General features: G+C 42.1%; 2 protein-coding genes across 3 annotated transcripts; one reads left to right on the forward strand and one right to left on the reverse strand.

Moving 5' to 3' along the window:
* Positions 1-4,963: 4,963 nt before the first annotated feature.
* LOC133508447 (myozenin-2-like) lies at positions 4,964-10,242 on the forward strand. The gene is made up of 4 exons (XM_061834517.1): positions 4,964-5,122; positions 6,333-6,423; positions 7,590-7,770; positions 9,890-10,242. Exons 1-4 carry the CDS (start codon positions 4,964-4,966, stop codon positions 10,071-10,073), a joined length of 615 nt encoding a protein of 204 aa, XP_061690501.1. The 3' UTR covers positions 10,074-10,242.
* A 128-nt stretch (positions 10,243-10,370) lies between these two features.
* Positions 10,371-15,568, reverse strand: rbm22 (RNA binding motif protein 22). Of its 2 annotated transcripts, none has more exons than XM_061834516.1 (11): positions 15,469-15,568; positions 14,576-14,629; positions 14,434-14,463; positions 14,206-14,298; positions 13,980-14,080; positions 12,835-13,007; positions 11,845-12,045; positions 11,587-11,751; positions 11,424-11,506; positions 11,007-11,135; positions 10,371-10,857 (listed from the first exon to the last, which is right to left on the reverse strand). In XM_061834516.1, exons 2-11 carry the CDS (start codon positions 14,604-14,606, stop codon positions 10,703-10,705), a joined length of 1,161 nt encoding a protein of 386 aa, XP_061690500.1. In that variant the 5' UTR covers positions 14,607-14,629; positions 15,469-15,568; the 3' UTR covers positions 10,371-10,702. The 2 variants fall into 2 exon arrangements, with proteins under 2 accessions (XP_061690500.1, XP_061690499.1); XM_061834515.1 differs by having other exon boundaries at positions 14,206-14,338.
* Positions 15,569-16,140: the final 572 nt, after the last annotated feature.

Here is a 16,140-nt window from a genome sequence, read left to right on the forward strand (position 1 = left end):
CAGCTGTTATAACGGATTCACAAGCAAACAACCAGGATCTGTTTTTATTAGAAAAGAGTTTTGGAAGGTCCAGATGCAAACCTTTCTACTTGCCCCATCCCCCTTTTTACTCTGTTCATCCATCCTCACTCGAGTTAAAAAAAAAACCCTGTGAGCTCAGAGTCCGAGGAATTTAGGGATGAGTTTATATGGGCTATTCCTTCTCTGTTTGGGGAGTGTCAGATTGCTGTCCCAGTTCAGGATATACCCCTCGGCCACCCAGACCAGCTCTGACACCGCACACGGACGGACAGACAGACAGCAGGACACTGAGGTAAGGCGGCAGATGCAAGATTATTACTGCAAGGGCATTTCCTGATTGCAAACGCACACAGTTTGCTGTTGGCCTGCCTTGCAATGTAGCTGCAACGGAATACTTTTGATGTTGGTGGTTAACAAAGAAAAATGATCAAACTGCACTGCAAGATGAAAGTGTCATTTGAGATATTGCTGGTGGTAAAGACTGGAGATGTTTTACAAGTCAACACAGACAGCAATAAAAGTCATACGAGAATTGATTAGGATGATGAATTACTGGTTAAAAGAGCAATATTAAAGATGAATGAAGTAAAACAAAAAAGGGCAGGTGTCTTTTATTCAAACATTGGTATAATGTACAGTAAATATCCAGGGAATACATAGAGTTTAAAAAAAAAAAATTTACAAATAGTGAAGCAGTTTTAATAATTTTTTTTGGTGTGTTTACAGATTCTGCATGGTTTGTAACTCACACATGAGTTGTTTAACGTTATAATGTGATAAAGTTCAAGTTTTTAATGCGTTTGACATGACTTATAAATGTACATTCCATGTTTAGAACGTGATAGATGCATGTGTTAATGTGATAATTTTAGCGTTTATAATTGGAAAAGATTCAGATTATAATGTGATAAAGTTCACATTTTAATGTGATAAGTTCCATATGACTTTGTAATGTAATATATGCAACTATGTTCAGTATAACATTACCACATCCATCCATCCATTTTCTTCACCGCTTATCCTCACGAGGGTCGCGGGAGTGCTGGACCCTATCCCAACTGTCAACGGGCAGGAGGCGGGGTGCACCCTGAACTGGTTGCCAGCGAATTGCAGGGCACATCGAGACAAACAGCCGCACTCACAATCACATCTAGGGGCAATTTAGGGTGTGCAATTAATGTTGCATGTTTTTGGGGATGTGGGAGGAAACCGGAGTGCCCGGAGAAAACCCACACAGGCACGGGGAGAACATGCAAACTCCACACAGGCGGGGCCGGGATTGAACTCGGGTCCTCAGAACTGTGATGCCAAAGCTTTACCGGCTGTGGCACTGTGCCACACTTTTTTGTGTCTTATAAATCTAATTTATTAGCTATGTCATCACGCTGCTCTTCTATAATAATGTAAAAAGGGTAAGTTTCTTTCGGCATGTCCCGTTAGGGGTTGCTACAGCATGACATCTCAGATGAACACTCATATTTGTTTGGCACAGTTTTTACGCCGGATGCCCTTCCTGACGCAACCCCTCTTGGGGAGTAGAGGCCTCATTGCGATACGAACTCGCGACCCCTGGTTTACCAAACCAATGCCCGAACCACTGAATTATGGGGCCTAAAATAATGTGAACATCTATAACATTTATACTTCTATAATAATGTAAACAATAATTATTGTTATTATATACAGTAATAATAAAGATTTTTAAAAAGAGTGACCTTACCCAGGAAAAATATTGATTATTAGCAGTTGTAAATTACCTTCATTGAATGTTATTCACAAGTTTTTTTTTTTGCATTATTCATTATTTAAAAAAAATATTTTAATGTGGCATTTTGCCATGTGGCGGAACCGTGGAACAGTTGGTAAAGTGTTGGCCTCCCAGTTCTGAGGTCCCGGGTTAAATCCCAGACCCGCTTGTGTGGAGTTTGCATGTTCTCCCCGTGCCTGTGTGGGTTTTCTCCGGGCACTCCGGTTTCCTCCCACATCCCAAAAACATGCAACATTAATTGGACACTCTAAATTGCGCCTAGATGTGAATGTGAGTGCGGCTGTTTGTCTTGATGTGCCTTGCGATTGGCTGGAAACCAGTTCAGGGTGCAGCCCGCCTCCTGGCCATTGGTGTATATATATACAAAAATGTATCACATAAAAGTTTTGTTTCAGATTTATCTTTCCAAGTAATACATCTCTGAACTATTATTTTTACAAATAACAATAAAATAATCATCTTAATATTACGCCATTACATTATTCCATTTATGTGACTTTGGTTTGTAGACCTGAGTTTAAAAAAAATCAATGACATTATGGCGATAATCTAATCATGTTGAAACTTTGCATCACAGGGGTGTGATAATGTTCATGCAACCAGGCCTCAATGACGTGACCAAGCAGAGAATGTTACAGGCTCAGATGCGATCCAGACAAGCCAGAGGCGGTAAGCAATGAGGATGACGCACTTTCAAATGACACACATGAACATGATACTGCACTTGGTGGTACAAGTAGTGTCAAAGCTGCCCGGAGACACCACAGAGATGGACACCTAAAACCCAAAACCACTTCTATGTACAGTACTCCAAATATCTCCGCAGGAAGGGTCCCTTCCGCTGTGTTTGTTCTCCAGTGCCCACCAGCCACCTGACGGCTAAGCTTTGAAAGACCATCCCCCTAACCTCAGCAAAATGTGACTCCCACCAGTGGATTTCACGGCCGCGCGCTCCTCCAAATGCGCTGGCTTCTGCAAACACTTCTCATGTACAGGGAAATAAGGCCATCCTTTCATCAGGAACACCTTTCATCTGGAGATTCCTATTTATATGCCCAGTTACCCATGCAACCCCGGACAACAATAAACACAACACTATACAGCCGCTCACATCATCTTGAGGCTATTTCAGTGTCTCTGCTGGGCCACGATAGCACACAAGAAGAAACCCCGTTCAAATACCCTGTGGATTTCAACTCAATTATGCATGATATTATTTAAATTAGCTCGCATTTGCTGTTCAGCAATAGTGGGAAGCAGTGGTGGCCAACATTTACCTCCACAATTCTAAAATATATTCCATGAATTTGTATTCATTTTTTTCCAGCAATATATTCTCTAAATTTTGCTGCATTTCTCTTGGCTGCACTGCTTCCAGTGCGTGTACTGTATGAGGATGTTTTGTTCAATCAGATTTTACCTCCAATGCGCTGCCAGGTCGATGGCACCAAGATATCAGGGGTGTCCAGAGACCTTTGAAGGGGCAGGTACTCTACATTAGAAGCGGGGCACATGGAACAGGAGTTTCTAATGACTTAGAGGAGCATTGCAGGCTATTTATGAAACGAGAATACGAATAGACAGTTCCCTGCAGGATACCAGGAATTACCGTTTCCAGCAAAATACACCTGCAGTATTTTGTGATCACATAATGTGTGAATGTCACAATTACATTGTGGCCAAAATAGAATTCCCACGTCATTCCTGGAGCACTGTACATGTTGCTGGATTTATTTTCTAGAACTGTTTTTTGTTTTCAATGAAATACAATTGAGAAATTGATGTTAGAAGGTGGTCCACCTCACATTCTCCATCCACGGCATAGCAATGCTTCTTTGCCCCCAATTACTTTGTAATTATATAGATTTCGTTTTTGACAATGTAAAGTTAGATACTAATAAATCACCTTCTGTGAGTAAATAAAATGTGGTAATTATACATTCAGAATATTCCTGACCTTGACTAAATTTACCACATACTTCTTACAAAATGTAAATGCATTAATGATCATTTCACAACTTCTATTAAGTTAGAACACCATTCATCCATTTTCTACCGCTTCTCTGGGTCGAGTCAAGGGGGAAGTAGCTTCAGCAGGGATACCCAGACTTCCCTTTCCCCAGCCACTTCTTCCAGCTCTTCCGGAGGGATCCCAAGACGTTCCTAGCCCAGCCGAGAGACATAGTCATTCCAGCGTGTCCTGGGTCATCTCTGGGGGTCTCTTTCTGAGGGGACATGCCCGGAACACCTCACCAGGGAGGCATACGAATCAGATGCCCTTGCCACCTCATCTGGCTCCTCTCAATGTGGAGGTGCAGCAGCTCAACGCTGAAACCCTCCCAGATGACCGAGCTTCTCACCCTATCTCTAAGGGAGAACCCGGACACCCTGTGGAGGAAACTCATTTCGGCCGCTTGTATCTGGGATCTTGTTCTTTCAGTCACGACCCAGAACTTGTGCCCACAGGTGAGGGAAGGAACGTAGATCGACTGGTAAATTGAGAGCTTCGTCTTTTAACTTAGCTCCCTCTTCACCACAACGGACCGATACAAAGTCCGCATCACTGCAGACGCTGCACCGATCCGTCTGTCGAACTCCTGCTTCATTCATCCCTCACTCGTGAACAAGACCCCAAGATACTTGAACTCCTCCACTTGCGGCAGGATCTCATCCCCGACCCGGAGAGGGGAGGCCACCTTTTCCGACTGAGAACCATGGTCTCAGATTTGGAGATGCTGATTGTCATCCCAGCCACTTCACACTCGGCTGCGAAACCATTCCAGTGAGAGTTGGAGAGCACGGCTTGATGAAGCCAAAAGAACCACATCATCTGCAAACACCAGAGATGCGATGCTGAGGCCACCAAACCGGACACACTCTACGCCTCGGCTCTGCCTAGAGATTCTGTCCGTAAAAGGTATGAACAAAATTGGTGACAAAGGGCAGCCTTAGCGAAGTCCAACTCTCAAGTTAGAGCACAATGACATTAAATCAGACCTGGCCAGGTAAATAAATGTCCAGTGATGAGGACACAGCTAATTGTGTCATTACCTTAGTGTTGGCTTAACTAAAGCCAGGCTATACATCTCTGTAATATACATGGTTTCTGCAGCGCAATCTCATGTGTGATGACTGACTACACCACATTTTGTTTTCATGTCACAATCAGGGCGTATGAATCTGGGGAAGAAAGTCAGCGTTCCAAAAGACGTGATGATAGAGGAACTCACCCTCCCATCCAACCGAGGGTCTCGCATGTTTCAGGAGAGGCAAAGGCGGGCTGAGAGATTCACGCTGGAGAATGCGGCCAACGGCGCTCACAATGCCATGAGTGTACGGGACAGACGCCCTCCACACACATGACTCATAGATGCTGATTCAACTGAAAATGAAAACAGAAATAGACAACAATTCAAACTCACATTCACACTTATGGGCAATTTACAGTTTTCAGTTAAGCTACCTTGCATATTTTTGGAATGGGAAAGGAAGTCGGCGTACCAGGAGAATAATGGAAACGTGGCTGCCTACTTGTCATGTAGAGAGGAGATTGACCCAGCGGCACTGGCCACCCAGTTGTGTGGGTGGGTCCACAAGTCTCAGGTTCCCCCAAATAATGCTGTTTCATATAATGTTTGACGCTGTTAGTAGATCAGAGAGGAGCAAGATTGAAGCCTCCATTGATCAGTTTGAGGGTGCAGAGATACTCCCCTCCAGTGAACCTCACGGACAAAAATGCTGAAAACAGTACACTCGGTTTTGCACAAGAAAAGGGAGTAAAATACAAAATAACGAGAAGATTTGATGGAGCTCTTGCAAGACGGTGTCAATTCATACTGTGGGAGGAAAAATTATGTGAATCTTTTGATATTGCTTTCAATTTTTGCATAAAATGGTTAGAAAATGTGTTTTGATCTTCATCTAAATCACGAGAAGAAACATTTTTTTCTTTTAATTGTGATTTAGATGAAGATCAGACGACATTTTATCACCAATTTATGTAAGCAAATGTATCTTTTATCTCTTTTGAGATAAGCACTGCACAATATGGCTCGCTAAGATAATATTTTGGCCACCTTATTAGATTTACATGAATAGCTCTCTGCTGGTGTCAATAAAGTTCAAATTATCCTTAAAAAGGCAGGGTTTTTTTTATACGTCTCTTTTTTAGAAGGTACATCAAATCTCTGGTACAGTATTAGTCATCAGGATGGCCGACTGGTCTAAGGCACAAGATTTAAAATGACACTTTCTTCAATTGGTGGTTTATGTCCATTTAGTTATCATCAGGGGAAAAAATGACTGCATTTTCCTCCATTGGTTCATCTCACAACGCCTGTATTGTTAGGTCCGATTCGACACATCTTGAGTTCGTCACTTGGCTCTCCTGTTTTAAAAAGCCTCAGGGGAGGGCTTGGATAACCCCTGTCCTTTCGTACTTTAGGAAACTTTGCAGAACTCTGTCCCATGTATCTCAGAGGTATGATTAAAGTGAACCCTTGAAACCTTTTGAGTACAATCAATCTAATTGTCCTTTTCCCAGGCCCATCCAGTGGCTGTTCCTCCCCCACAAATCATCCAAGCGCCACAGGGACGAAAAGAGAACCAAGCTTTCTCTCTCCGTAGTAAGCATGGTAAGCATGAGCCTGACGAAGACACTAACAAAGAAGGGCAGTCCTGATGTCCTCGCTCCAGGTAAATAGTACTGCATTGTGTCCGTTGGACGCCGCAGTGTGACACGAGCATAATGGCGAGTTAGTTCAGCCTGATGCTGGGGGCCTGGACAAAGCCAAAGCTTGTAGAGTTTCTGCTTGTAGTCCCAAAACAATGAAAGCATTGTTTTGATTGCAACTTTGTATACATGCTATTTGGTATTTACACCGAGAATTTGTGACTAGGGCTCCTATTGCTGACAGTATTGCATCAAAATCCATCCCTTTGCATCTAAAGGTCTATTAGAGCACGCAAATTACTAATGCTACATCTGTGAAGTGGATGGATTATTGCAGCAAAGAAGTTCTCACAAACAGATTTAGACACTATAGTGATCAATGTGAGAGAAATAGGCCTTTTTGTGTGCATAAAAGTCTTAATATTTTGAGTTCAGTTCATGAAAAAGTGGGATTTGCACATCAGCCACTTTGAACATACTGTCTATATTTGTATTACAGTAGCTCTACTGTCCCAACACATTGATTGATTGTTTTCCCTGCCTCCAAAACCAGTCTGTGTATTGCCTACTATTAGCTTGTCTTCTTAATTAAATGCAAAAGCTTCATTAGTAATGTTTGATCCGGTATCAATTACCAAAATATTGACATTGACATATTGTAGCTTACCTGTTTTTGTAGGTTTTATAGGGAGAGGTGACGTTACAGATCATAGTTTGTCTCTTATCTCTGAGTTGCAAATTATTTATTCTTCTTGCCACTTGTTCACAATTTTATCAAAAATATTATCCTCAAAACCAAATTTACTAACCTTCGGAGGTTCCTCATTGGTACTCCATGAGGTGGCCTATACCGTCCTTATTATAGTACAGGTATACCGGTTGCAAGGTTTGAATACTCCAAAAAAATATTTGTTCCTTCAAGAACACAACAAATACTGTAGCTCAATGTGAAAATAGGGCTTGCCACATGTTGTCATTTATTTCAGTTCGTTCAACAAGCTTTTGTCCCAAACCGTAAAATTGGTGACATAAGTCTGACTCAGGTCTGCTTTTAGGGTTTGGCCACCATGAACTTTGTTCCAAATCCTCATTCTATCCCGTCTTTATATTAAATGTTTCTTCCATCAGGACATCCTGGCCCCCTGAAGGAGATTCCCCATGAGAAGTTCAACACAACAGCGATTCCCAGTACCTACTGGTCTCCATGGAGGGAAGCTTTGCGCCACAATTCGGAGCTTCTGGAATCCCTCGAAACCCAGTTGCCCTTGCCACAAAAACATCCAGTTGCCCACTACAGGTGCTTCAACAGGTAATTTTTGTCATGAAATACACAACAGTGCACAGGAAAAAGAAATCCTGCATGACGTTTGAAAGGTGGCCCTGTTTTCGCTTGGGTTTTCTCTGGGTAGCTAGCTTTCTTTCACACTCCAAATACTTGTATGTTGGGTTAATTAAAGACTAAAATTTCCCATGCCCATCTAAAATTGTATTGCATTTAATGCTGTATATTCAAAATCTTCCATTTCAACATAGTTGCTTAAACCATAAAAAATAGATTACTAGTTAAGGAAGAAGCAACTTGCTAAAGAGAGTGGGTGTTGGTGAGAATGAAAGCGAAAGTGAAGATGTTTGAAAGGAGTCTTGCTGGCGCGTCTAACTTGAATATACCAAGCATGTACTTATGTCACGGCCCTCCTTGACCCACATTTTAGAACCTGGTGGGAGGAGGTTCTGAAAAGGGGTACCACTGTCACCACTTGGCCTCGAAAAAGTGCAATAGACAAGTGACCACACTGGGTGGAGCAACGCTGATTGGGGGAAGATCCGTACAATGGAAAAGGGGCAGCAAATTTCAGAGTCATTTGAGATGAGCCACTCAATGTTTCAGTATACACAGTTGGCTTCGTTGTGTGACCTATGATTTGAGATTCGGGAGTTTAAGATTGGGAAACACAGCCCCAGACTACCCCAAATCCTCATTGATTAATTAAATTTAGTGGCATATCCTTCATACTTTTGTCTCTATAGTTTGTCTTAACCAGAGGCACTGGAATTATTAAAGGTTGAAAGAGGTCAACCTTGACTAAGAAATGATCTAACAATCACGATCATCTGGGCTCTTGCCCAGGTTACCACAATTAAGATATTCAGACAGCTTCTACTGTGCACCCCCTTGGATGGTAGCTGCGGGATGGTTATTTTCAATCTCGATACTGGAGATGGCACACTGGGGCTCAGTTTACAAAGCTCTCACAAGACAGGGAGAATTGAAACCATGGAACAGGGTGAAATCAATCCACACCTTGAGGAAAGACAAATATTGCCTTTTGGCAGATGGTGAACAACAAACTTCATAACCCATGAGGTTATGTCGTCCTGGGTGTGTATGCCACTTCGTAATTTTATATACAGTAGTTCTGTTTTAACAACCTTTTTCATTACAGCCATTTTGAAACAATAGCATAAACAGTTTGCCAGATTACACAAAACATGGCCCAAAAAAGCCCAATCACAAACATCTGGATAAAAGTGCAGCTATATGCAGTACATTTATTTTGAACATTCCCTTGTCCACCCTGCACCATCTATGAAGGCAATTGCCCGTTTGGTGAGCATCTTTCATGAGCCAGGATTACAAATTTGGCACCCCACAAGAGGTGTGAAAGGTAGTCTGTCTCTATATGCCCTGTGATTGAGTGGCAACCATGTAGCTCAGTGTAAAACCCACTAACCTCCTGATACTATAACGGCCAAGTCCCCAAACCGAACCCTAACCCCGTGAATCAGACCGGACCACCACTGAGAAAGAGGGACGCCACAACCAGACCCCCAAGTGCCTAATCCACACCACCACATCTCTACACCCATGCACACACCCCTGCCAGCACCCACTACCTGCCCCTGAGTGTGGGAGGTAGCCCCCACACTTCAGAAGACTGTTTAAATCAGAATGCTTTTCTCCTTTACTGAGATAAGCAATCCACCACACAGTTTGGGCAGATGAAGATGTGGATCAGACTGATAATTGATTATCGCACAGGAGTTAGGCTTCTCATAATAGAAGGCCATTCGAAATTAAACGTGTTGCACTCTGTTTGGGTCACACCAGTTACTTGGTCACACCCTCCTACTGCCAGCTACTCTGAAAATTAAACCCTTCCAGCTGGATCGAGTTACACCCCCTAAGATTTTGATGAAATTGTGAAACCTCCATCAAATTGTTCTTCAGCTAATAGACAGAACAGCTGGTGATGATCAAGTTGAGTCACCCTGAATCAGATTTAATGTGGTCCTTCGCCATTTATCAGACCTTACCAGAATATCAGAAAAAATGCAGAGTAGCCACTTACCGGCTCTAATGGTGTTATATGAGCCAAATAATGCATTAAGGTGAGAAACTACAGTGATGCTTTTCTTTTGATTTACAGGTCTCCCATGCCTTTTGGAGGCACACTGTCCAACAAGAGAGTCTTCCCCATTATTAGTTTTGAGGCCCAGGAATCCCAAAACCTCCCCGGTGCTGCTTTGGACCGGATGTGTCATCGGCCCAATTTCAACAAAGCACCCAGGGGATGGGGAGGTCATCAGTGCCCCGAATCTAATGAACTATGAAAAAGATGACTAATTATCTTAAGACTGTAATCCCTCTGTCAATCAGCACCAACAGCAGCGTGGAGGGAAAAAAAATCCCGCGTGGTAACAGTCGCTAAGGCTAAGTAAGGGACATGAGCTATATGATAAGGCAATTGACATAAATCTATGGGAATACAAAAAAATAATATCAACTTAAATATAACAGAAACATACCACGCCATTGCAACCCTGGCTGTATACATTTTTTTTTTCGTGGTTCATTTCTCCCATCACTTCCACATTTACTTTAATGATCAATGTACACAGACTACAAAAGACAGTAATGAATAATTTTAATTTTTGAAGGAAATGAAAAAAATGCCTCTCAATAAACTAAGTCATTACATAGTGGAATATAAATGTTTAAAAAAAAAAAAAAAAGGAAAAAAAAAAAAAGGAAAAAAAAAAAGCTTAATGACAAATCTTAAACTGCACAAATTCAGTTTGTCTGCTGGACTGCTGGTGTGAAATAAACATATCCTGCATGTTGGATTTTGCAATTTCATCCAGTCCACAGCAGGTTTCAGGCCCATAGGCAGCCTGGTGCCAAGTGTGACACATCGGGGGAAAAAAAAAAAAAAAAAATCAGTCAAATTTCAGCCTTGAAGCTAATCACCGTGACGTGCACCATGTGCAGCATGTGCACCCATCCGCTGGGGATCCTGCGAAGGGTAGTGGATCTGACCTGGAGGTCTCATGCTCATGGGTGGGGGCATAGGTGGAGCCATAGGGCCCATAGGGTGAAACATCGGGGGGCCAAAACCTTGGGGGAGAAATGGACAATACATTTAGTATTCTTTTTTATCTTTTATGATTTGAATCTACTTGAATCTAATCTTTAACGGCTCAAGAAAAACGTTCAGACACAGGACCTTAAATTAGCCCTGGTGCGGGAACGGATTGCCAGTTTACCTGGAGGAGGGGGGTTGAGGCCTGGTGGTGGCGGCAGAGTAAGATTCATGACAGCTGGAGAGGTGCTAGGGTCCAAGTTGAAATAATTTGCTGGAGCTTCCTCATCAAGAGGTGGTGGTGGGGGTAGTGCTGCAAAGACATGTCAAATACATACAGAGTGAAGATACAGACCATAAATTCAGTATCGTAGGCATGCAAGGAGTGATGCCAGAGTGAAAGGGTCACACAAAACAGTGCTGCACTTTTCAGCAAGGGTTAGTGGGGTTGGTTCCTTGCTCAAGTGGACCTCAACATCTTGGGATTTTTCCCACAACTAGGTGCCAATTTCATTTGTCTACAGTGGGAATCGAGCAGTTACTCTCTGGTTCCAAAGCCCAAGTCCTTACAGATGAGCTCCCAAAATAGATTCCAACTCACCTCCTGGTAGTCCTGGCACAGGATCAAGTCTGGTACCCATCTCAGAAACTCCTTCGCCTTCCTTTCCTCTTGCTGCCTGAGACCTAAAACATTTTATTCATGCACATTTGAAGAGTCTTTGCTAGCTATTCCATGCTACACTTGCACCCACAATGAGACTTACCTTCCCCACTTGACAGTGAGCCTCTGACCATTGACGATAAGCTTGTTGAAGGACTTCTCTGCAGCCATCTCAGCAGCCTGTCGTGTGGCAAACTGGATAAAGGCGCACTGCTGCCTTTGAACTATTGTGATGGTACGAATTTCACCAAACTGGTAGAAATAACCCCTAAAAAAAGATCCACCAAAAATATCAGGTCAACCCCAAGCATGCTTACAAATGTCCAGGTTGAAAGGTTATGATGAATCCAGAAATGCTCACTTGAGATCTCCATCTGTGACTGTTTCACCAAGACCCCCAATGTAGAGAGTGGTGATGGACTTGTCATCTGGCGGGTCCAGCCTGGGCATGGTCGAGGCCCGCTTCAGCAGCTTGTCAGCAACTGGATCATTGATGCCATAGTAACGATCCTTGATGTTCTGGTCAGCGAGTGGGTCATCGGGATCTGTGGGTTTCTCATGTCTATGTAAATAACAAGGCATTAGGCTGACCTACTTTACATATTGCCAATTAAGAGAAAGTTTCTTTTATTTGCACACACACTATATTGAAGAATTTTAAGTGATCATTACGACGGGCGTTTACATCATACGACCGCTCATAAAAGCTTTAATACTTTCTCAAGTCCGAATTTAGAAAGGGGTGCCTTCTGTGTCATAAATCGCTGTGACGCAGAAACCCAGGCAACACTGAGGTCCACTTGGAGAGATGCAGTATAATTCGGAGTAAGAAGAGAGGACGCAAATTCACTGCTTCAGTGAAAAACTGTTTTGCTGCTTTAGTATTCATTATTCCCACAGAGCAGAGGGAGTATATGCCCGGTAGTGATGATTCATGCTCTAATGGTATGTGTTGCTGCTATGATTGTGTTAAAGTGGCAGTCATTTTAAGGTTTATTAGTATTGTAAAATCACTGGTACTTTCGTTAGTCCACCTGTGGCATTTCACATTATATATTAGAATTTTGTTCCGTGAAATTATTATTAAACTATGCAAGTCAGAGTGAAACCAGGAGCTCAGTAATACTTGAAAAAGCAAGTTTAAATAAGTGTTAGTGAGGTGTAAAACTAGATATTAAAAACACTTGGGGCCTGTCTATATATGCAGATTGATAAATATCACCACCATAAAAATATCACCAAAAATATTTAAGATAAAAATTGATTCCCTTGATTAAAGGGTCTGATTTAAAGTGCTTGCACCACATAGATGACTCTGCAATTGTCGTGAGTTAAATGGAGTGCTACTCACCTGTAGGGACACTCTTCCCCTCTCCGACACTCTCCCTTAACCCAGAAGGAGCAGATGTGTGGACGGTTCCTCTTGTAGTATGGTGTTGTGCGGGCCAGTTTCAGTAACATGTCACTAGAACTGGTCGATTTCCCGACCTGACCGCCTGGCCGTGTGCCATCCGAATTGGCTAACTGAACACAGAAGACACATGAGGCTGATTAGGGCTGGGAAAACTGTTAAAGTACAAACATAACATCTCACATTCAGAAACACTATCAACAAACGATAAACAGTGAATCCAGACAGTATTCACAGTACTCTAGTTTACCCACACTTTGGTATATTACAACCTTGTTCCAAAAACAAATATCCATAGGGCATTCTACCAAACGCTTTGTGGCTTGCCAATATATAGTTTGGCAAATTCCAGTGTTGCTTTTTGATTAGTTATTTTTAAAAGTGGGTCATGAAGTCCACTTTAGAGTCTTTCCCATAGCAGGAACTTTTGCAGGAACTTTCCTAGCTTGCGTTCGCCCTGTATAACCACCGAAGAAAAATACCAGGGTATGGAATGTTCCCCTGGATTATATGAGGGGACGGGCTGTGCTGATGAACGTTGCTAGGTTGAAAGACCTCTGTAAGTGTTTACTTTTTCACTCACTGAGATGCTATTACTGGATGTGGCGTTACGCAAGGCTCAAAATAAGATCATTAAAATCTGCCGTTGCACCGGCGGCAAGGTCCACCCACACTTGGGGGACTTGGTACCGTTAAGGAGCGGAGGTCCGATTCCCAAGAGGTCTTTTTCAGCCGAGCCAACGAGACAAACACTGGTGTGAAGCTGGCCAGCTGCGACGCTGTGATGGTGATCCAATCAAGGTAGTTGGGTGGGGGGTGTTTCAAAAATAAATAAAGAGCTACATAAATAAACCCACTGTTTACAAATATTTGTAATGTAGAGTTTTTTTTTATAAATACAAATACATGACACTAAATCATTTAAAGACTGACGAAAAAAAAAGGCATTGGAGAAGATGGGATTTTTGTTTTTAATTTCTAATTTAAATCAAGCAAGCGCGCAAGTGCACCGAGGCTGCCTCTGGCGGGCCCAAGGTAAATTGAGTTTGAGACCCCTGCTCTACACAGTATGATAAATCAAATACCTCTCTCTCCATATTCTGTGTGAAGTATTCTTTGTTCACATCTGAACGAGGAATGTCATCTTTAATGGCAAGGCCAGTGTCTCGAACCTGGATCGGCAAACCTAGAAAAAAAAAATACCTCATTGAGTTACTCAAAAGTAATATAATGACAAACATATACAAGTGTATATCACACACACACACACACACACACATCAGGGAACATAAACCACAACCAAATACTCACCATATTCCAGGTCCAGCAGACATGTCTGACAAACATTTTTCATTTTACTGCAAGTCTGACAGACTTCAGTCTTCTTGAAACGCATACGTGTCCCTGGACACCAGCGGAATACAGTAAAAGGTCGAGCACAAATCTGTTGGTAAAACATACAACCGGTAATACCCAGAGGATAATACTAATGTTCAAACTTCAATTCAGCTCTGGCAGGCTTTGACAATATGGGTATACCTTGCATTCTTTTCCATACTTTTCTTTGGTCTGGCGTGGAGGAAATAGAGTGGTTAAAAAATGTGAAGCAGCACAAGTTTGATTACACTACAAATACAATAAAAACACAAAATTGTGCTTGTGAAGACACGTGTTCACTCACCATCCGAATGTAAGGGTTTTCTCCTAAACATGTCTGACAGAGAATTGGGAAATCCTGTACAAAAAAAAAAGTAGTTTAGTCCAGAACATGTTTAGTCAGGAGTGATAGAAAGCTGCAAAGTACAAACTCAAGTAGCTTTTTCCAGGCAACTCCACTTTGAATATTAATTTCAAATACTGAAGATAAATTACATTTCAACTATTGTATTTAAGTACACGTCAGCGCTTGTACAATTACGTATGCACAAGCACAGAATTTGAAACGATACATGTAGTTTTACAGGGGTGTTCCCCCCACCAGATCATAAACTAAACTTAGTACTTAAATGATGATGGCGATCATGTTTTGGACCTCCGTTGGTTGGTTGGTCCATTTAGCCAAGGGTTGGGATATTTCCGATTAAGAATTGGGGTGGCAAGGAGTTTTTGAAGCACCACTAGTTTGTAATATATGAGTAACGCATCGGTCAATAATATGTTCTTGTTGAATAACACTTCCAGAGGGCTTGCTTCGACATTGACGACGTCAATCTGCTAATGCTGGGATAGCTTTGCTTATCGTTGCATCCAAACGAGCTCGTGATGTATTAGGTTGTACTTGAATTTGCCTCCAGTCGATCGCTCGATCGCTCGCTGGTGTATCTGTCGAGTCGATTACGAGTGTGCGATTCCCAATTTGATCCAGTGTCAAGACTCACGTGGGGGGGAGAAAGACTAGCATCCACGTTCCTAGCACCGCAAGCTGCTAGCTTGCTAATGCTAACTAGCTGGATAAAGAACCAACATATTAGCTTTAAAGGAGGGTATACTTTTAAGTAAAGGTCATATCAGGAATGTAACCGCGAATAAATGTTCTACCGACAATGTTCATAAAATAATAATAGTAGCACTTACCGCGTCTTCCCAGTTCTGTCTATTGTAGGTGTTAGAGCCGAGGGACGTCGCCATTTTGCGAAGTGTGATGTCAGACAGCGAGACTTGGGAGTCTGCCGTACAATGCGTAGTGCCTCATTTTGCCGCAGAATGTCGCCCTTCTCAAAAGTCCTCCGTGAATGGAACTGTCCACAACGTAAGAACACACTGCTAAGGTGATCAGGAAAGGATGAACATTGTGACATTGATTAAGACAGAGGACTAGGATAAAGAAAAGAAAAAATACCGTCAGGATTAAATATTTGATCATGGTTATTTCCAAATAATTAGTCCTGGGAAGTAGTCTGTAGTAGTACTCTGACAATTTTTTATTTACGACATTCGATAGCTGTATTTTCTACTCCTTTGTCAAAATATGTTCGTTGTTTCTGACCTTAGCAAATGATTTGTGGTTCCTCTATTGTGCTAGCCTAAAAAAAAAAAAAAAACATAGTTTTGGCATTCAAAAAAATCTGTTAATTTCAAGTCAAAACTTATTTTTCAGTCATTACCAATAGCTTTTTTTGTTATTGTTCATCAATTCACAGTATATGCAAAGCGGTTGGATAAATTGTATTTGTTCTTCTCTGTACAAGAAGGAAGTTATAGTTATTTTCAGTCTTATCTCAAGGCACTTCAGACGAGTAGGTGAAG

The sequence above is a fragment of the Syngnathoides biaculeatus genome, chromosome 11 (genome assembly GCF_019802595.1).
Source record: "Syngnathoides biaculeatus isolate LvHL_M chromosome 11, ASM1980259v1, whole genome shotgun sequence".
In the NCBI taxonomy this organism is placed as follows: Eukaryota; Metazoa; Chordata; class Actinopteri; order Syngnathiformes; family Syngnathidae; genus Syngnathoides; species Syngnathoides biaculeatus.

Bases quoted from the DNA above. Each gene is read 5' to 3' on its own strand.
- LOC133508447 (XM_061834517.1), top strand. From the start codon at position 4,964: ATGAATCTGGGGAAGAAAGTCAGCGTTCCAAAAGACGTGATGATAGAG. The intron at 6,424-7,589 runs GTAAGCATGAGC...TTCTTCCATCAG, and splicing joins CTCTCTCCGTAGTAAGCATG to GACATCCTGGCCCCCTGAAG. The intron at 7,771-9,889 runs GTAATTTTTGTC...TTTGATTTACAG, and splicing joins CACTACAGGTGCTTCAACAG to GTCTCCCATGCCTTTTGGAG.
- rbm22 (XM_061834515.1), bottom strand. From the start codon at position 15,522: ATGGCGACGTCCCTCGGCTCTAACACCTACAATAGACAGAACTGGGAA. The intron at 14,339-14,433 runs GTATACCCATAT...TTTTACCAACAG, and splicing joins AGTATGGAAAAGAATGCAAG to ATTTGTGCTCGACCTTTTAC. The intron at 11,752-11,844 runs GTGAGCATTTCT...ATCTTTTTTTAG, and splicing joins GTCACAGATGGAGATCTCAA to GGGTTATTTCTACCAGTTTG.